The following is a 22,997-nucleotide window of genomic DNA, read 5'->3' on the forward strand; positions in this document are numbered from 1 at the left end:
TAAAATGTCTTTTATTCGAGCTGTCGGAATAATGGCTGCCTCCTCTTCGTCTTTACTGAACTACTCCTGCACTGCCGTGTGTTGCATCGCCTCCAACTCCCTCGGCTCCTCCGTCGAAAGCTCCTCGTGGTGCTCCTGAATCAACTCGTCGATGTCCTCGTCATTCACTTCAAGCCCCATGCACTTTCCCAGCGAAACAATTTCGTCAACTTCAGGCTCAACTTTACCCTCCAACTCCACCTCGAACCCCTCAAAATCTTGTGGGGCAACAGCATCGGGCCACAGCTTTCTCCAAGCAGCATTAAGGGTACGCCTGGTCACCTCCTGCCAAGCCATGACGATTATCTTGAGGCAAACAACAATATCGAAGTGCTGCTTCCAAAACTAATGAAGGGTAAGCTGGGTGTTTTCAGTGATGTCGAAACACCTCTTGAACAAGTGTTTCATGCAGAGTTTCTTGAAGTTCGAAATGACTTGTTGGTCCATGGGCGATAGAGGTGGTGTTAGGTGGGAGGTACAGCACCTTAATAAATGAGAACTCCTCCAGGATATAATCTTCGAGGCCGGGCGGGTGGGCAGGTGCATTATCGAGAATGAGGAGGCACTTGATGGGGAGATTATTCTCCTCTAGGTACCTCTTAACAGCAGGCCCAAAAACCAAATTGACCCACTCAACAAAAAATTGTCTGGTAACCCAGGCCTTGGCATTGACCCTCCATAGTACCTGAAGTTTTTCTTTTAATATTTTGTGGGCCTTAAATGCTCTGGGATTTTCGGAGTGGTACATCAGCAGGGGCTTGATTTTACAATCCCCACTGGCATTGGCACAAAGGGCAAGTGTAAGGCGGTCCTTCATGGGCTTGTGGCCTGGCATTTTTTTTCTCTTCTACTGTGATGAAGGTACGGCGAGGCATCTTTTTCAAAAAAAGGTCAGTCTCGTTACAATTAAAAATTTGCTGTGCAACGTAGCCTTCATTGATCACCAATTGTTCAAATTTTCGCACAAATTCGTCGGCCGCTTTCTAGTTGGCGCTAGATGCCTCGCCATGCCAAACAACAGAGTGAATTCCAGTCCTCCTTTTGAACTTCTCCAACCACCCACGTGATGCCTTAAACTCCTGGTGTTTTTCTTGCGCTGAAGTTCCCTTGCCTGCATCCATCTTTACGAGGTCATTAAAGATGGCAGTCGCCTTTTCGCAAATTATGGTCTCGGTCACTGTGTCTCCAGCTATCTCTTTCTCCTTTATCCACACGAGTAACAACCTCTCCATCTCATTGTTCACTGCCGACCTCCTCTTCGAAATGACAGAGAGGCTTCCTTTTGTTTTAATATCGTGCCGATCGTAGATGGATTATGGCCATATTCTTTGGCGAGATCAACCAAACGCATCCCTTTTTCGTACTTTTCTATTATCTCTTGCTTTGTTTGTATGGACAAAACAACTCTCTTCTTCTCACCACTTTTCTCCATCACTTTCTTGGGGCCCATAGTGAATAAAAATTAATACACACACGTAAAGTTGCAATAAACACTAACAAAAGCTGACGAAAAACTGTCCGAATACTTCGTGCTTTACTGAATTTCACTAGTGTGAGACTGAGGCTTCGGTGATCCTCGTGTGCCGACGGAAAAACGAAGAGGATTCTGGGTATACGCACATACACACAGAGGTCCCTCCTAGACAATGGGATGCCAGGAAGATGCTGGGCAATAGCCAATGGCAGAGCAGCTCGGACGTGCCACTTTCAAACCAAGATAAAGGATGCTACAAGTATGTTTATGTTCGGTGGACTCTGGGAGCTGTGAGTAGCAGCGTGTATTTTGAAATTTTCGCCTTTCGTATCCTGAAATTTCTTTCGTAACAAGAGGCAATATTTTTCCGAAGAAGTGTTTCGTAACCTGAAAATTTCGTATATAGAGCCTTTCGTAAGTAGAGGTACCACTGTACACATATTTCTTGCTAAATTATGGAGGTGTCTTACACCACAGTACATTCTATACGGTGGGAAACATAGTGTATAGCTGCTTAAACTTTATGTACTTAACAATTGTATCATACTAAGGAAATAGCATTGCCATTTGTAAATAAAGTGTGCACTCTATTATGGTTGTACACTACAACACTGAAGCATTTCAAATGTAACCTTTCTACAAAAAATTTCTACATACCTGCGAGAACCTGGTCTAGATCCACTTGCAGCCCTTGTTTCACGTACTTCTTGAGCACGTTCGGCCTTTTTCAGTTCCAAAGCATAATCAGCAGCTTCTTTCAAACCCAAGTCTGTGCTCAGTCTGAACAACAACTTCAGACCTTTAACAAAGAGATATGTTAAATTACAATGTAGGGGAAAGGGAGGCTTTTTAGATATATTTAAAGAGTGCATAGAGGTTTAGGGAGAAATATCAATGTAGTGGTTTTGGGAGACCTTAGTGTTAGGGTAGGAAATGAACCAATAGATGGAGTGGTTGGGAAGTGTGGAGTTCCAGGAAAAAATCATAGTGGAGAGTTGATGGTGGAAATGTGTCTCAAAAGAGAGTTGATGATAGCAAATACAGTGTTTAGGAAGAAAGTCAAGCATAAGTACACATGGGAGAGTGTGGTGGATGGAAGGGTGGTAGATAGAGCATTAATGGACTATATAGTGGTAACCAGAAGAATAGGAAGAGTTAAGGATGTGCATGTTCTAAGGGAAGAGAGTGGGGGAATATCAGATCATTTTTTGGTGGAAGGTAAGTTGAGAGTGGAGGATAGATGGAGAAAGTGGAAAAGGACAGAAGGTAGAGAGGTGCTTAAAGTGAGCTGCTTAAATGAGAAAGAAATGAGAAGCAGTATAAGAAGAAGCTGGGAGAGGAATGGGAGGGAGTGAAGGATAGAGTAGAACTAGGAGTAATGGAAATGTTTCAAGGAGGGAGTCATAAGGTGTGCAAAGATGGTCTGTAGAACAAGGAGGATGGGATGAAATAGAAGGAAGGGTAGTGAGTGGTGGGATGAGAAAACAAAGAAGGTTGTAGAGGAGAAGATATGAACATTCACAGATTGGTTACAAAATAGGATGAGAGAATCAAATGACAGGTACAAAGGAAAGAGAAGAGAAGCAAAGCATAAAATAAAGGAGGCAAAGAGGAGAGATGTGAAATGGGGTAAGAGTATGACAGAAAATTTTGAAATAAAAAGATGTTTTGGAAAGAAATTAAGAGAAGAGGAGGTGAATCAAGTGGAGAAAAAAAGGTAAAAGGTGCAGGAGAGATGATAATGGAAGATATGCCATTAACCACTTCCATACGGTGACGCCTACATAGGCGGCATGAGGAGCAAGTGGGTACTCGATGATGCCGACGTCGGCATCTTGATTATATTTATTGTAGTCGTACCTACGTAACCTCCATTCTCTCTAAACTGGCTTCATCATATTTTCTATGGTTATCAAAATACACGGGTGAAAGAGAACAAACGATTGAGCACTGACTTTATTTTTTATAATGCGATTATTATGACACAACATCGCACGTCGGGCAGCTAATGCTGCCAGACTTGCGATGTGCCCCGGAGTGAAGAGGTTAAGAGGAAGATGGACAGAGTATTTTAGGGAATTGCTAAATGTGAAGAAGGATAGGGAAGGAAAGGTAGTTGCCATGGGAAGCTCTAAGAAAATGACAGTGATGAGTGATGAAAATGGAGGAGAAATAAGGAAAAATGCAGTGAAGGCAGTTGTTAAGATGATGAGAGGAGGTAAGGCACCTGGGTTGAATGGGTGTCATGCAGAATGTCTGAAAAATGGAGACACTGTGATGGTGGACTGGCTGGTGAGGTTATCGAATGTTTGTTTAACCTCTTTCATACAGTGCCGCATACGTAGGCGGCATGAGGAGCAAGTGGATATGCGAGGCTGCCATATCGGCGTCTTGATTATATTTATTGTAGTTGCCCCTGCGTAATGACATACTCTCTAAACTGTCTTCATCACATTTTCTATGGTTATCAAAATTCACGGGTGAAAGAGAGAACGATCGATATAAGCGGTGACTATATTTTATGATGCGAGTATTATTACGACACATCGTACGTCTGGCAGATAATGCTGCCTGCGAGATTTTGGCCCAGAGTGATGAGGTTAAGAGAGGGTAGAGTGCCGGAAGACTGAAGGAGTGCCTGTATAGTTCCACTCTGCAAGGGAAAAGGGGACGAGTGTAAGTGTAGTTGTTTCAGAGTGATCAGTTTGTTAACTGTGGCTAGGAAAGGTTATGGGAGGGTCTTGATTGAGAGGATTAGGAGAGGAACAGAGGGAGTAATTGGTGAGGAACAGTGTGGGTTTATGACAGGCAGGGGTTATATGGATCTGATTTTTGTGGCAAGACAGAGATGTGAGAAAGCCTTAGGAAAAGGTAAGGATGTTTTTTGGGCCTTTCTGGATTTGGAAATGGTTTATAACAGGGTAGACAAGAAGGCACAGTGGGAGGTATTGCAGATATATGGGATATGAGGAATGCTTTTAAAAACAGTCAAGAGCTTTTATGAGAGTAGTAGAGTTATGCTGAAATCAGAAATGAAGAGAGTAAGTGGTTTGAGGTATAGGTGGGACTTCATCAAAGATATGTTATGTCGCCTTGGCTGTTCAATTTATACATGGATGGGGTGGTGTGAGAGGTAAATGCAAGGGCAGTGGGTCAGGGATTAGAGATGGTTAAAAAAAAATTGAGAAAAGTGGGAGATAAGCCAGTTGTTGTTTGTTGACAACACTGTGCTTGTAGCAGGATCAGAGGAGGGATTGAAGAAGTTTGTGACAGAGTTTGGGAAGGTGAGCAAAAGAAGGAAGTTGAAGATAAATGATGAGATGTACAAGGGGAGAAAATGTTAGCAAACTGGAGGTGAGTATTAAGGGAGAGAGACTGGAGGAAGTGGATAGTTTTATATACTTGGGTGCATATGTGAGAAAGGGAGGAGTGGAAGTAGAATGTAGACTGAGAGAAGTGAGTAAATGCCTTGGGGGATTAAAAAGTGTAATGAGAAATAAGCATTTGGAAATGGATTGCTAAGAGGAGATTGTATGAAGGAGTGGTTGTGCCGACAGCACTGTATGGGGCAGAAACATAGAACATAAAGGAGGAAGAGAGGAGTTTGAATGTGTTTGAGATGAGGTGCCTGAGAAGTATGATAGTGGTTACTAGGCTAGATAGAGTGAGAAATGAGGAGGTGAGGAGGAGAACAGGGGTGGAAAGGGAGTTTTGGGAGATAGGGTTGATGAAAAAGTACTGGGATGTTTTGGAAACATGGAAAGAATGAGTGAAGAAAGACTAGTAAAAGTGGTGTGGAAGGCAGAGGTAGAAGGTGTGAATATGAGGGGGCGACCAAGGATAAGATGGATGGATGGATGGAGTAAATGGGGCATTGGGAAAGAGGGGAATGTCTGTTGAGGAAGGATGGGAGAAGACAGAGGATAGGGGTGAATGGAGAATGATTGTGTATGGATGATGCTTTGATACATGAAAGGGAGAGGGTGGGGGATGGGGTGTGAGGGAATATACGTGAAAAATAAATTGACACAGCCCGAAGGGATTCCTTCCCACTGCTTCTGACCCAGAGCAGTGGGTGAGATGCAGGGATGACCCGTCATCCAGGAGGAGCCAAGATAAGAGAGAGGGAGGGGATGGATGGGAGTTGAGTATATGGGGATGGAATGGGCGGGAATGGATTTTATGCCTTTGTGTTTTGGTTACCTCCCTTATAAGGGGTAAAAAGCCTTTGGTATATGTACGTATCTAATTATATACCAAAAGGCTTCTTCCCCCTTACAAGGAAGATAGTCAGCCAAGGCATGCACCGATACCCATTCATCTAGTCGCATCTATCACCCAGTTGGTTCCTTTTTATCTTAGTTCCTTAATAGGGAAATAAATGGATGGTGAATGGGAATAAGATAGGTGGGGGTGGATGCATGCATTGGTTGACTAAAACTAGAATACTTAAACAAAACAAGAAAAAGGAATTTCTATGCTTTCAGTTTTTTTAACATAAGAACATAAGAATAAAGGAGACTGCAAGACCATAAGGCCTACACTAGGCAGCTCCGTATCCATCACCACCTGTCATCCCCATCCATAAAATTGTCTAATCGTTTTTTTAAAACAACTGATAGTTTCAGCGCTTACTACATGGTTACTAAGTTTATTCCATTCATCGACCACCCTATTAGTAAACCAATTCTTGCCTATTTCCTTCTTAAATCTAAATTTGTCCAGTTTACACCCATTACTCCGAGTCCTGCCCTGTTGTTTTATTATGATGACCTTGATTGCATCACCCTTGTTATAGCCTTTGATCCACTTGAACACTTCTATTAGATCACCCCGCACTCTGCGTCTTTCCAGAGAGTGTAAGTTGAGGTGCCTAAGCCTCTCTTCGTAAGGCAAATTTCCGAGTCCTTGTATCATTTTGGTCATTCTTCTCTGTACTGATTCTAGTGAATTTATGTCCATTCTGTAGGACGGAGACCAAAACTGTACCGCATAGTCAAGGATGGGTCTAACTATCGCTAGATAGAGTTTAATAATTACCTCTGCACTTCTATTCGTTACGGTCCTAGCAATGAAGCCTAATGCTCTGTTAACTTTATTTTTGGCGCTAATGCACTGCTTCCTGGTTTTAAGGTCCGGACTCACCAGAACTCCCAAGTCCCTCTCGCACTCAGATTTTTCTAAAAACGTGTTATCTAAGTTGTATCTATTTTCGGGGTTGTGTAGCCCTACGTTTAACATGCTACACTTAGAGATATTGAAGTTCATTTGCCATTTCACCGACCATGTTAACAGTTTATTAAGATCATCCTGCAGAATCTGGCCGTCGTCTCCTGACAAGTTTATCCAGTTAACAGACTATTTATCTATACACCAAGAAGTCTCTTCACCTGTATATAGGAGGCAGCCAGCCAAAACACCCACCCACCAGTACCCATTCCACTCCCGTTTGTCACCCATTTGTTTCCCTTTTATTTTAATAGACAGCCAAACAAATAATGACACGCACACACACACACAATGCAATGGGTTAAAAAAAAATACAAGATTTAGAAAAAACGAAGAACCATCGAGACTAGATTTGATATTCACCTATGAACCAGAAATAGTGGAAGAAATAAACTATAAAACACCAACTGGAAAGAGTGACCACATACTAACAGTTCAGTACTGGGCTGAGCTTTCACTGTTATGTCATTTACATATGTGAGAGCTTTGATATTGTGCTCCAAGTCTGGGGTGGAGAAGTCATGCATCAATATGTCAGAGATGGTGATAACATTGCTCCTTGGGGGATGCATTATACAGATTTTAGTCCACAACAGATGACTGTTCCGGAGTACTCTGCATCCATTGCCATCTAGGAAGTGTGTCAAACACTTCTTGTTATTGTTGCATTTTTCAGTTTCAATAATATTTTTTGACAGGATTTATGTAAGAATTGTCAAAAGCTGTGCTGCTCTTCTTCGCAATATTTCTATCCTTGGACAATACTGCACTGAAAAGATGGGGTCATTGAGATGGTGAGGAAGAGATTTAAGGTAGCAGAATGCCATATGACTCTCCTTAACAAGAAGGAATAAGAATATATGATGGAAGGAAGTTGAAGAGTTGTGAATGAGTGAGTGCTAGGCCTCTTCTAAAAATCAAGCACTGGCCTCTTGTAGCTGTGTGGTAATTGGTTTGATGATGGCATCATCACCACTGGTAGATACTAGACAGTGATACTAGTCAATACTAGTTTTCGTCATCACATTGCACGCTGGGCACCTTATCAAGCCATAACACTTTCTGTCTCATGAGGTCACTTTTTCTGTAATGGGTTCGTGATCTCTGACCCCCAAATGAACCGAGCCCTGTCTGAGGAAGGCGGGGATGCTTATACAAGCCATGTGTCCCCATTGGCCATTTGTGCTATACAGAGAGATTCTTAGCCAATCATAATTAGTTGTAGGAGGAGCATATATCATTCAGAGCTTTCTTCCTAAAGTATTCAGTTTAAAGTTGTCAGAGCTCTAAACTATTACCAGTCAAGTTCAGTTCAAAAAGAGAATGAGAGCCTAAAGCTAAGTACAAGTGACTCATTCAAAGATTAGCTGTCACAGTTGGAACTGCAATCAGGATATTCACACAAGGTCGGTGTCTATTAATCAAGTCCAGCCTCCCACACCCGCACACCCATACACACCACAGTCATCTATCTATTTTGACTTTCAAGTAATAATATCACAATAATAAGTCACATATTTGAGAAACATTAGTCTCATTCACCACCAAATGTGAAGTGAAAATTATATGTATAAAGTTTGTTTTTGTTCCTTGTGATCTAAACTATCTTGGCCAGCTACCACCTACCTATCTATATTTAGTTGGGAGGTGCTAGGATGGGGGGGAGGGTGGAGGGGTGTGGAGTGTGTTCAGGGGTGGAGTGGGTGGGAGTGATTTTATGCCTTTTTCTTTTTGGCTACCCCCCTTGTAAGGGGGAAAAAGCCTTGGTATATGTATATGTATGTACATAAACAAGGAGCATGACAGCTGCACCTGCAGGTGGAGGTGGAAGGTAGTGAGTCATTCTGGATGCTGTTCAAACTATGAGTTCCTCTCCAGGAGTGTGTGTTGTGCTTTTGGGAGTTAATCCTCCTTCTAATATCTTGGTGGCTAATCTGTCTATATATCAAGGCTTTTTGTTTTCCTTTACAAGGGAGATAGTTAAGTCAAAAGGCATGTACCCACTCCTACCCATTTCATTCCCACAAATTCCATTCCCATCCACTGCCCTTTCTTCCCTCTCATCTTAACTTCTTGTGAATGAAGGGTCATCCCTGCATCCTGCCCACTGCCCTGGGTCAGAAGTAATACAGCAAGACACAGAATATCCACAGCAAGGCCACTTCATTTAATCAGTGATCCCCCTCTCAATCCCCTCATGCAGAAAAAGGGAAGATGGGGAGAAAATCCTTCAGGCTGCAGTAAAATATCATTCACACATAAGCACTCGCTACCACCCCCCATTCCCTACCCCCTCCTTTCCTTGCATCACAGTATCATCTATACACAACTATTCTCCACTCACCCCTATCTCCTGCCTTCTCCCTTCAATCCTCAGCAGACAGTCCTCCCTTGCTCGACATCCATCTCACCCTATCCATCCATTTCATTCTCGGTTGTCCCCTCAAGTTCTCTCCATCCACCTCTGCCTTCCACACATCTTTTATTAATCTTTCTTCACTCATTCTTTTCATATGTCCAAATAATCCCAATAACCTTTCATCCGCCTTATCTGCCATTTCTTTTTCCAAGCTGCTCTCCCCTTCACCTCCTTGTTTCTCACTCTATCCAACCTAGTAACCCCTACCATATTTCCCAGACATTTCATCTCACATTTAAAATTTTCCTCTCTGCCTATCTTGAATTTCAAGTCTCTGCTCTATACAGTGCCATTGGCACAATCATCCCTTCATATAATTTTCTCTTTGCATCCATTCCCAGATGCCTGTTTCTCATGACACTTTGATCCCCAAAGCCATTTACTTACTTCTCTCAGTCTACAATTTACCTCCACCTCCACTCCCTTTCTTACCACATGCAACCCCAAATACCTCAAGCTATCCACTTCCTCCAGCCTCTCTCCTTTAAGACTTATTTCCAAATTGCTGCCTTCCTCTTCCCTTGTACATCTCATCACTTTATTTTTACCCACATTTACCTTCAACTTTCTTCTCTTGCATACCTTCCCAAACTCCATCACTAACTCCCTTAATCCCACTGACCCTGCCACAAGTGCAGTGCTGTCAGCAAACAATAACTGGCTCACTTCCCACTTTTCTCCATTTTCTTTAACCATCTCCAGTCCTCTGCCCATTACCCTCGTATTTCCATCCATGTGCACACTGAATAGCCATGGTGACATAACACATCCCTGATGCAGCCCCATCTTTACCTCTCAAACCACTTGCTCTCCCCATTTCCAATTTTACCACAGGCTCTACTGCTTTCATAAAAACTCTTGAATGCTCCGAACAGCTTTCCCCTGATCCCATATATCTGCAAAACCTCCCACAGTGCCTTCCTATCTACCCTGTCATGAGCCTTTTCCAAATCCATAAAGGTAAAAAAAATATCCTTATCTTTTGCTTAAACTTTCTCATCTATCTGCCTTGTCACAAAAATATGATCCATACAACCCCTACCTTTCCTAAACCCAAGCATTCCCCTCTAATTACTCCCTCTATTCCTCTCCTAATCCTCTCAATTATGACCCTCCCATACACATTCCCAACTACACTCAACAAACTGATCCCTCTGAAACTGATGCACTCACATTTGTCCTCTTTTCCCTTGTAAAATGGAACTATACACGCACACCTCCAGCCCTCCAGCACTCTATCCTCTCTTAGACATACATTAAACCTCACCAGCAAGTCCACTATAACTGTATCTCCCTTTTTCAGACACTCCACATGACACCCATCTAACCCATTTTCAAAACTACTTATATACCAACACCACAATTAATACTTACACTCAATATTTTCAGGGAAACGTCTATGAATCTGTTTGTAGGTTTGCAGAGCCAGCTGGTAGTTGCCTGACCTTCGATGACATGCAGCTACCATGAGCTGCCACTTTACTTCATCAGGTTGCATCAGTGCTGCCCTCTCAAAGTAAACAATGGCCTTCTCAGCAACCTGATGTTCAATGAAGTACGATCCTAGCCAGTCAATAACCTCCAGGTTGCTTGGAAAGTATCTGTAAGACTGTATACAACATATATTGCATAAGTTATGTGAAAATATTATCAACTGAGATAACATAAATTATGTGATTTTCTTTACATTATCATACAGTTTGTGAGGCCTGAAAATTTTACTCAAAAACAAATACAGTTTTGCACCCCATACTTGGGTTTTGACTGCAAGACAGCATACAAGGTAACATGCAGCTTTAGGGACTGTCTCTGGGGCACCCCTATATACCAAAGCCACACATAATTTGTCTGTGTCAGAGTTTCTCTATTCATAATGGAAGTGAAGTATGTGGAAGATGGGTAGAGTATTTTAGAGAGCTGTTCACTGTGGAGGAGGATAGAGATTGACTGATTGTGGCAGTGGGAGGCACTAAGAAAATGATGGTAATGGAAGAGGAAAATGGAAGACATATATGAAAAGATGAGGTACAAGGAGCTTTGAAAATTATGAGATCTGGTAAGGTACCTGAGTTAGATGAGTGTCATGCGGAATGTCTGAAGAAGGGAGGTACAATCATAGTGGACTGGTTAGTGAGGTTGTTTAATGTGTGTCTATGGAAGGGGAGAATGCCAGAGGACTGCATGAGGGCCTTTATAGTTCCACTTTACAAAGGAAAAGAGGACAAATGTAATTGTGGTAGTTTTAGAGGGCTCAGTTTGTTGAGTGTAGTTGGAAAGGTTTATGGGAAGGTTTTAATTGAGAGGATTAGGAGAGGAATAGAGGGATTAACTGGTGTGGAGCAGTGTGGGTTTAGGAAAGGTAGATGATGCATGGATTAAATTTTTGAGGTATGCCAGATTTGTAAGAAGGCTTTGGCAAAAGATAAGGATGTTTCTTTAGGCCTTAATGGATTTAAAGAAGGTTTATGACAGGGTTGACAGGAAGGCACTCTGGGAGAAGCTGTTAAAGGCAGTCAAGAGTTTTTATGAGAGTAGTTGAGCCTGTGTTAGGATTGGAAATGGAGAGAACAAGTGGTTTGAGTAAGGATGAAGCTGCATCAGGGCTGTATCATGTTATCATGTGTTCAATGTATTGCAAGAAATGCCTGTATACTGAGTGTGAATTGTTCTATGCTTATATGCATACTTGCACACACATGTATTAGCTACTCGATGTCAGATCCTGGGTGTAGCACAAGACCACCTATTGTGACCCACAGTTAGTTTGGCTTCACCTGAGAAATCAACCACCAAAACTGCTGCATCTCAGACCAGTGGATTCGGCCATACAATGTTGCCATGCCATAGCAGTTAACATAATTCATCACTTCTTATATTTAGAGATGAAGAGTTAAAATAAATACTGAGTGTCCATACTCAATTCCATAATGTAAATAGTTGTAAATAGACAGACAGATGTTTAGAACTGTAAATTGTATAATATTGTTGGCAACCACTACCATTTTCTTTATCACCTTCTTTGGTAGAAAGCATGAATCACAGAGGTGACACAATAAAGATAAGGACCACAAATAGTTTATTTCCAACACCAATGTAGAACAACACTAGTCTGGTCCTGGGACGTCGTGGGACCACCCCCCAACCCCATGAGTTGGGGGCCAAATGGCGGCAACCACCCCTGGCCACCGGCTCTACGCAGGTGGCACCGATCCCCAAGAGGAGCTACGACTGCCTTGGGGAGTACCACAATCCTTTTTCTCAACATGCAATGTTACATTTTTTCTGCACCGAGGGGTGATTTTCCGGCGATCACCCCTCTTCTTCTACTTTTAGCCGGAGATGTAGAGAGCAATCCTGGGCATACAGAACACACAACATCAACATATTACAACACAAAATTGACGGTATTAACACGAAAAAACATGAACTCGAACACTTACTTATACAACACAACATACACATTGCAATTATACAAGAAACAAAACTAAGACACTCACACAAAACACCATCATTTCATAATTACATCACCATCAGACAAGACCGGACCGACGGCAATGGTGGTGGACTCATCACCCTGATCCACCACTCCATCTTTTTGTGGACAAAAGTGCCACAACCAAAATTCTCCTCCCTACCACAGATAACACTACAGAAATCCAATCCATTCGAATCCGCACAGGCAACAAATCAACACTGACAATAGTTAACATGTACATTCCCCCCAATCATCCCCCACAGTTCCAAACACCTTCAGGCCTCAATTTAGCCAACTAGCCTCAATCCCCAACCTGATCATGGGTGGTGACTTCAACGCCAAGTCGTCTGCCTGGTATGTTGACAACCCTGACACAGACAGAGGGCTTGATATACAGACTCAGTTTGACTCATTGACTATCATGAACAACACATATAATCATACACATATCCCACACCAAGCCCTCTACACTCCCTCCTCTCCTGATATCACCTTCTGCTCCCCCTGCCTAACCCCAACAACATCATGGAGAGTGGTTGGAACCCTTGGTTCTGACCACCTTCCAATCATCATCACCACCAAAACAAGATGCACCCCAGTTGGCCACAGACACACATACACCAATTACAAGAGAGCTAACTGGGAAGCTTTTACTGAAGAGACAGAACAACATTTTGAAACACTTAACAGTACACCAATCACAAACATAAACAATGCTGTGCACACTTTTAATACAATCATACAAAATGCAGACAAGAGATACATCCCTAGAGGCAACAGAAAATCACACAACCCCAACTTCACACCAGAAATCCAAGGCCTCATCAGACAATGAGACACGCTTAAACACAATACCCCCACACCTATCTCTCAAAACATAGCAGACCAAATACAAACACTAAACACTGTCATTGCCAATAAAATACACAAAAAAAAACACAAAATTGGCAAAACTTTATCAATACACTTGATCACAAAACAAACACCAGCAAATTGTACAAACACTCAACAGCATTACACTATCCAACAGTAACACAACACGCTCTCACTCACCAATAATCACAACAACAGATAATCTACCCTCAAACAGACAACAAGCAAACACACTCATAAATCATTTTGCACAGACAAGCCATCTCACTTCTCACCCTGACAACCGACGCACTATTCGACGTAAGAAACACTTTCCCACAGACTCAGACTATACACCCTTCATAGACAGTCAGACAAAACTCATAATACATAATCTCAAGCACTCATCTGCCTGTGGCCCTGATAACATAAGTAACATCCACCTAAAACACATTGGACCACAAGGTATACACGCACTCACAAACATTGCAAACTACAGCTATTCACACAACACTATACCTGACATCTGGAAGTATGGTAAAATAATCACCATTGCAAAACCGAACAAAGACCCAACAATCCCAACATCGCACCGCCCAATCACACTTCTCTGCACCCCCTCTAAAGTCATTGAACGCCTAATACTTCAACTTGTCACACCACATATTCCCCTTGCTGACTCACAACACGATTTTAGGCCACTACACTCCACAAACACTCTTCTGATAAACCTCACACAAAGAATTTTAGATGGCATCAATTCAGATAGGCCCTACCACAGAACACTTCTTATAACATTAGACATTAGTAAAGCTTTTGATGCTATCCCCCGCCACAACCTAACAAATAAAATATATAACACAGACATGCACAATAACACCAAAAGATGGCTGGCCAATTATCTGGCAGGTAGGAATGCTTATGTGTCATATAATGGCCAATCATCACACATCAGAAACATTAAGAATGGAGTACCACAGGGCTCTGTTCTATCCCCCACGCTCTTTAATCTATACATGCATGACTTACCCACAACAGACACCTCAGAAATACAAATCTCTTCCTACGCAGACGACATAACAATCACATGCACGCATCGTAACACAAAGCTGCAGAAATAATCCAGCCATACCTTGATACACTCAACACATGGTTCATCACAAACAGACTCAAAATAGCTCCAACCAAATCTACAGCAACACTTCTCACCAACTGGACAAAAGAACACAAATACATACCTCATCTCTACATCAACAACTCTCTAATACCACACACAAACACACCGAAAATTCTTGGTGTAACATACGATACATCCATGTCTTTCAAACAACACATCACAAACATAAAAAACAAATGCACACCTAGACTTAATGCACTCAAGTCAATCGCTGGAACAACATTTGGACACAACAAAGAAACTAATACAACAATATACAAACAATGCATACGCTCAGTGATGAATTCCGTGAGTCTTGCATGGGCTCCTAATCTCAGTGAGACACACCACAACACCCTTCAAATCATACAAAACAAAGCCCTAAAAACAATTACAGGCTGCACAAATACAACACCTACAGACCATTTACACCATGAAACAAAAGTCCTCAAAGTCAAGGACCACCTCCACATGAGAGGCACACAAATACTTGCCGCAGCCACCACAAACACATCACACCTGCTACACTACATAGCAGAACACCCACACACACCAAGAAACATTAAAACAACACCCAGAGACCTGTATCACACACAGATACCATATTTTTCGGACCATAAGGCGTGGGCAAAATCCTTAAAATCGGCCAAAATCAGGTGGTGCGCCTTATCGTGCAGTGCGCCTTATGTGTGGCTTCAGTGTAAAAAAAATGCCTCGGATAGTGACGTACTATTTTGACACGTTTCGTAGCTAGCCTGCCGACGGCGACAGTGCAATTTGAATTATCCATCTAGCTGTCCTAGTTCTCGAGATATTGCGTTTTGAAGGGAAAATCGGGCCTATTTTGTCCCAGGAAATCGGGCCGAAACGTGCGGTCTGACTAATCGCCGATAGATAGATAGACTTTATTTGGCAATAAATCAATTGTACATGAAGTGCAAATAATGACAACAATGACGGTTTTTACTGACAGGCACAATTTTATATGAGAATTTAGCACATGGTTGCATTATTTGACCTATTTTCTTTAGGATGTGTGATTTCCATGCAATTTAATCAAAGAATTACGTTTTTATCCTATGCAAAATTACCCACCACAACTACTAATACCGTCAAATTACATGAAAATCACACAATTTAAAGAAAATAGTTGAAATAATTCAACTATATGCAATCTATTACACTAATAACACAATAGTAACAAACTTAATAATGTAGCTTGATCCATACCACCAATGATCATAGCGGGCAGGACGAATCGTAGCTGTGGTCCGTAATATTACGGAGGATAAAAACGTAACTTCTCTTTGATCATAATACATGAAAATCACACATTTTAAAGAAAATAGTTCAAATAATTCAACTATAAGTCTATTACACTAATAACATAATAGAAACTTAATAGAGTGAAGTTTGATCCATACCACCGGTGATCATAGATAAGATGGCGGGATGGACGTTGATGTTGTTATCCTTTAATCCGACCCGATAGAAAAAAAAAAAACGAATTAGTACCACCGATTTCTCACCTCTTCCGTAACACGCTGCCTTTATTTTGATATTAGAATAATCCGCGAGACTAGTAGTTTTCGTTCATTTTGGTCAGTTGCCAATACACTGAATTCATTTAGCTCATTTTTTACGCTGAAACATAAACCAATTTTCGATTTACTGCTGAATGCAAGCCGCCATGTTTATCTTATGTTTTTATGTACCGACATGTAACTGATGATGTAATTGTTTGAAATTTACTACGATCGTAGTAAATACACTCGCATAACATTTGTATGAATGAAATTTCCCGCGGTATGTAAATTTGGCCGTTTGCATGGTGTGTGCATAAAATGACGCACTATTGTGCTCGTCATCGATGGTGGCACCTCTGGTGGTGTTTGACCTACCAAACCAGGTGCGTCTTATGGTCAGGTGCGCCTTATGTAAGAACGGGGAATAGCAATTTACGGGTGCGCCTTATGGTACGAAGCGCCTTATGGTCCGAAAAATACGGTACTCTCTTCTCTTCCTCCACAACCACCAAATACCAGCCTCCGGAAACATATTCATAATCATATCACTCACTGCTCCATTAACACACTGAAAGACAACACACTGCTGCATGCCAGACCCCCTGATATCCACCCTTCTGAGTCCTCTCTCCCACGAAAGGACAGAGTCCACCTGGCCAGACTGCGGAGCGGCCACCACCCAGCACTTCTAAGCTACCAGAAGAGGCTGGATGACCGCATTGTGAACAGCTCCCCAGGATGTAACACTTCACCCCATATCATACAACGCATAATGGAAGACTGCATTATACACAATCATGCACGCAAACAACACAACATACACTCTATAAAGGATTTGTGGGAAAACCCAGTTTTGGCTGTGGCATTCCTTGGGGAGACAGGACTGCTCGGATAGACAGTCTAGGGAACGACAACAACAACAACACTAGTCTACATTCTGGTGGATGCTCAGGGATTTAATTCTACATCTTCCCTGGGATTCAACACTACATTCCTAAGAGTCACAAAAGCAGATTCAACATACTAGAGAGATACATTCGAAGAGCCAGCTGAACATAGCCACTTCCCTATTCTCATCAAGGACAAGTCTTCCCTCCCACTATGCCTCAACTACATCCATCATCCTATTCTACTACGCTGCACATCGCATAGCATAATTACTATGCTATTCCACCCACTGACCATTTCCCTTTCTGCATGTCCCATGCACATGCAACTTCCTATGTAGCAGCTACAACTATAGGCATCCTGCCTCCTCCACCTTCTCTACCACCACCAGCGTCTTGGACCACACAACACTGTAGCAGCCATTATAATTGCCTGGAGCACCACCTCCTCCTCCACTAGCTTCATGCCTACTGACTAATACCTCCATCTGCCCCTTTGCATTCATTGCCTAGGACCACATACGAGAGTGACTTTTGCTGTCCACTTCAACAAAGTGTCCTCCCTTTCCTGTCACATAACAGTGTTTTTTAAATAAATAAAAATTACCTTTTTGTTAAACTGAATAATAAGTTAAAAATATAGTTAAACTACTAACATCAAAATAGTACTGGTATGCTTGCTGCTTGTCCCCCTCGCCATCAAATATCTGACCAAGGCGTTGATGAATATGTGGATCAGTGGGCACCAGTCCAAGTAACTGCAAGTACCTGAAACATTATGAGTAAATTATTAAACATATGTATTGAATAGGGAGAAGTTTGTTGAAGGTAGTCATGAGTATTTACATGGGTAGGGTATAAATGTGGGTCAGAAATGCAGAGTGAATGGTTTAAAATGAATGTGGGGCTGGATCAGAGTTGTGTGATGTCACCATAGATGTTCAACATACAAACAGATGGGATGGTATTGGAGGCAATCACAAAAATGCTAGGTAGAGGTTTGGAGTTAGTGAGTGAGGGTGCAGGGATGTGGGTGGTGACCCAGTTGTTGTATGTGGCCAACACTACACTTATTACTGGCTCTGACAAGAGACTACAGCAGTTAGTGACAATTTGAGAGGAAGTATGAGAGGAGAAAGTTGAAAAACAAATATAGGGAAAAGTTAAATAATATAATTAAAAGTACAAGGAATGATGACAACCTCACATTCATTAACACACTGAAAGACAACACACTGCTGCATGCCAGACCCCCTGATATCCACCCTTCTGAATCCTCTCTCCCACGAAAGGACAGAGTCCACCTGGCCAGACTGCGGTGTGGCCACCACCCAGCACTTCTAAGCTACCAGAAGAGGCTGGATGACCGCATTGTGAACAGCTGCCCAGGTTGTAACACTTCACCCCATACCATACAACACATAATGGAAGACTGCATTATACACAATCATGCACGCAAACAACACAACATACACTCTATAAAGGATTTGTGGGAAAACCCAGTTTCGGCTGTGGCATTCCTTGGGGAGACGGGACTGCCACATTCACCACAACAGAAACAATTTCAGTCCAAGCATAGCTAAAGAAAGAACTTAGATCACAAATATTTACATTCCACTCATTATATCAATCCCCACCCTACACCTCCATGGCCGCATCCTTCAACTCCAACCACTTAACTCACTAACAAACCACATGCTGGCAGGTGATCTGAATGACCAATTCCCATCATAGAATAAACAGTGGATATAATTGTAGCGACCATCCAGAAGGCAAGCAAAATATATATTCCCAGAGGCTACAAGAAAAAATTCTACCCCATCTATACGAGGGGTGATCAAAAAGTAATGACAGTGATACCATATATTTTCACGGTACAGAGGTAAATCCAAATAGTGGCCTACATTCCTTCAAAGTACTCCCCTCCCGCCTCTATGCAACGTTCCATCCTCTTTCGCCACTTCATGAAGCACTCACGGTACTCAGAAGCCGATATACCTCGTAGCTCTGAATTGACTGCTCGCGCCAGATCTTGGATGCGATGAAACAGCTTCCCTGCGATCGCACCCTTGATCTTTGGAAACAACCAAAAATCACAGGGAGCAAGGTCAGGCGAGTAGGGTGGGTGGGGGAGAAGTGTGATCCCCTGCTGCTCCAGGAACTGCACAGTGAGGCGAGCTTTGTGGGGGGCAGCATTGTCATGGTGCAGCAAAAGGCGCAATCGGCGACGGGTTGGTGCAGTCTTGGCCTGATATTCCAGGACTCGAGGAAGGACGTGATCAGTGTAGTACAGGTAAACGTCGACTTACGATGGCATTAGGTTTCGATAGAGCCATCGTAAGACGATCTCATCGTAAGTCGATCCCCACTCTGTTCCGTGGTCACTGTACCTAGCCTATCTGTATATTAACCACCAGAGATACTGAATATAGCCTATTAAACATGTACAGTAGTTTATTTAATTATTTTTATCCTTTTTACCATATTCAAACACTATAATATGTATTTTCAGTACGGACCTTAAATCTCGCGGGCAGCAGCCAATGCCAGCCGTACGACGTGACGTAATAATACTCGCATCATAAAATATAGTCACCGCTTATATCGATCGTTCTCTCTTTCACCCGCGAATTTTGAAAACCACAGAGAATGGGATTTAGGGCACATTTGAGAGAATGTAAAAACACAGGGGCGACTACAATAAATATAATCAAGACGCCGATATGGCACCGTCGCGAATCCACTTGCTCCTCATGACGCCTACGTGTGCGGCACCGTATGGAAGGGGTTAAATTATCATATCGTCGTCATCGTCGTCGTCATCGTAAAGTCGAACAATCGTAAGTCGCGGCCATCGTAAGTCGACGTTTACCTGTACTGGGCTGTGATAGTACACTGTTGAGGCATTACATCCACACACATTGGTCCTTGTGAATTGAAGAAGATGGTGAAAAGGCGCTTCCTGCTGCAAAATCCTTCCTTCAGAATCTGAGGTCGAGGTTCTTCATCACTCAACCACACCATGTTAGACTGCTTGTCTCTGGTGGTGAAGAAAGAAATCCAACACTCATCTCCGGTAGCTACATCTGAGAACCGTTTCGGACCATTTGGCTCGAATTCAGCCAGCCATAGACGACAAATCCGCACCCGTTCGCTCTTCTGCTCTTCCGTAAGCAAATGAGGTATCCATCGAGCACACTTCTTCCTCAGCCCTAAGTGTTCATGCACGATGTAATGTGAGCTCCCATAACTGACACCGAGCTCCAAGGATAAGAATCGAAGAGTAACAGTTGGATCTTCGTCAATGATGGCCCGCGCACGGACCGTCATTGCTTCGGTCACGGATGTCCGAGGGCGGCCAGGACGATGATCATCTTCTAGCTGCAATTTTCCGGCTGCGAAAGCTCGAATCCAGCGGGAAACAGTTTCCAGTGATGGAGTAGACTCGGGAAAAACTTGCAACAATTCCTCTCTGATCTCCGTTGCTTTTTTCCCGAGTTTCCACCTTGTGAAGGTGTAGAATCTGCAGCCTTCTTTCGAAAAATCCATGTTTCCGGTTAGAGAGGCAAACCAACAATGACGCAATCGCACAGCGCAACAATAAAATGTAAGCTAGACAAACAGCGACAAGCTCAAACATGTAACAACAGGCAACACTTGCTGCCCCTTGCTCCCCGCCCCCCCAACACTTATAGTCTCTCAGCTACGAGTCCGACTGTCATTACTTTCTGATCACCCCTGGTACATAGAGATAGCCACAGAAGTGGGATTAAAAAAATTTAACAACAGGTTCTCTCACTGGGCCAGTAGCATACAGATATCACTTAGGCTGTATCATAACCTATACAAGCCAATTTCTAATAACCAGCTTGCAGAGTTCATGAAATTCCATGAACTGGTTCATACAAACCAGTAAGAACTGGCTGAATTCCACAACTAGATAACCACCTCAAGAAAAATAAAGAAAACTAAAAAGTAAACCCAACCAAACAGAACAAGAAAAAGAACAACCACAGCAAATGGAAAAAAAATGCTAAACTAATACACAACAGGCAGAAAGAAAACTTGTAAAACAAATAGATGGGAAAACACTTAACAATAAATTGTGGGGAACAGTAAAAACCATCAATAACTGATAGCCAGCATGGATTCAGATGAAAACATTCTTGTGTGACTAGCCTACTCAAATTCTACAGCACAGTCATCTCAAATTATGACAAAAGAAACAATATAGATTTAATATACCAGGACTTTGCAAAGACTTTTAATACCATCATGCACGAAAGACTACTTGCTAAATTAGCTTTTCATGGAATAAGTGGTAGCCTATTATGCTGAACTAGTAATTGGTTAAATGATCATAAACACAGTTGTTCTAAATGGCAAAACTTCTAGATGGAAAAATGCTATGAGTGGAGTTCCTCAGGATTCCATTCTTGGTCCACTTCTATTCATACATACACATATATACCAATGGCTTTTTCCCCCTTACAAGGAAGATAGCCAAAGTCAAAGGCATAAATCCACTCCCACCCATTTCATCTCCACATACTCCACTCCCATTTACTACCCCCCTCCCTCTTTTCTTGGCTCCTCCTGGATGATGGTTCATCCTTGCATCTTGTCCTATTCTTGCCACTTCTATTCTTAGTATTTATAAATTATATTGACCATGGATTAAAATCTACTGTCTCCAAATTTGCTAATGATACAAAACTGTGAGGAATGGCAAATGATCACTTAAACCAATTATTCATGAACATACATATACCAAGGCTTTTTCCCCCTTCCAAGGGAGGTAGCCAAAAAGGGAAAGGCACAAAAACACTCCCACCCATTTCATCCCTACATACACTCCACACCCCTCCCACCCTTCCTCTCATCTGAGCACCTCCTGAATGACGGGTCATCCCTGCACCCTGCCCACCGCCCTGGGTCAGAAGCAGTGTCGCAAGACACAGTACATCCACAGCGAGGCCGCTTCATTTAATCGGCGACCCCCCCCTCTCCGTCCCCCGTTGCATATAAGGCGTCCTCGCCTTATGCAGTCACAACATCATCCATATACAACCATTCTCCACTCACCTCTGTCTTCCGTCCTCTCCCTTCCTTCCTCAACAGACATTCCCCTCTTCCCCAAAGCCCCCTTCACCCCATCCATCCACCTCATCCTAGGACGTCCCCTCATGTTCACTCCCTCCACATCTGCCTTCCATACCTCTTTTACTAGTCTTTCTTCACTCATTCTTTCCATGTGTCCAAACCATCCTAATATTCTTTCATCAACCCTATCTCCCAAATCCTTTTTCACCCCTGTTCTCCTCCTCACCTCCTCATTTCTCACTCTATCTAGCCTAGTAACCCCCACCATACTTCTCAGACACCTCATCTCAAACACATTCAAACTCCTTCTCTCTTCTTCTCTTATGTTCCACGTTTCTGCCCCATACAGATAAACTACAACAATGGTCTGGAAAGTGGCTAATGAAATTTTACCCAAGTAAATGTATGGATATGCACATGAGTAAAAATAACAATAAGTACAATTACAAGTTATTTGGAAATCTGTTAACATAAATGGATAGTGAAAAGGATCTTGGCATAATTATCATAATTATCTCAAATCACCTAAGCAGTGTATTTCCACCTCAAAGAAAGCAAATAAAATTCTAGGACTGATTCCATGATCTTTTGATTTTAAAAGTCCATCTGTCATTAACAAACTATATAAATCATTAGTTTGTCCACATTTGGAATATGCTGTATCCGTGTGGTCACCGAATCTCATTAAACACTTCAGTATGACCCAAACTCCTGTGCGCAGCACCAGCTGTCATATGTAATTTGCATCACATTACTCTCATTATAAAATATAAAGTCACTGCTGTATTGCTCATTCTGTTTTACTGTGAGTAATAATAAATATTCCCGTCATATGTA

General features: G+C 42.4%; 1 protein-coding gene across 3 annotated transcripts in view; it reads right to left on the bottom strand.

Moving 5' to 3' along the window:
- Window positions 1-22,997, bottom strand: part of nompB (intraflagellar transport protein 88-like protein nompB) — a 191,887-nt gene that overhangs the window by 46,484 nt on the left and 122,406 nt on the right. For all 3 annotated transcript variants that reach the window (XM_076212690.1, XM_076212691.1, XM_076212689.1), the window contains exons 12-14: window positions 17,714-17,825; window positions 10,536-10,770; window positions 2,171-2,312 (exon numbers count right to left, since the gene is read on the bottom strand). In XM_076212690.1, the coding sequence (XP_076068805.1) occupies window positions 2,171-2,312; window positions 10,536-10,770; window positions 17,714-17,825 (489 nt within the window). The remainder of the gene's footprint in view (window positions 1-2,170; window positions 2,313-10,535; window positions 10,771-17,713; window positions 17,826-22,997) is intronic.

This window comes from Oratosquilla oratoria, chromosome 30 (assembly GCF_046742065.1).
Source record: "Oratosquilla oratoria isolate Oo_2021 chromosome 30, ASM4674206v1, whole genome shotgun sequence".
Taxonomy (NCBI): Eukaryota; Metazoa; Arthropoda; class Malacostraca; order Stomatopoda; family Squillidae; genus Oratosquilla; species Oratosquilla oratoria.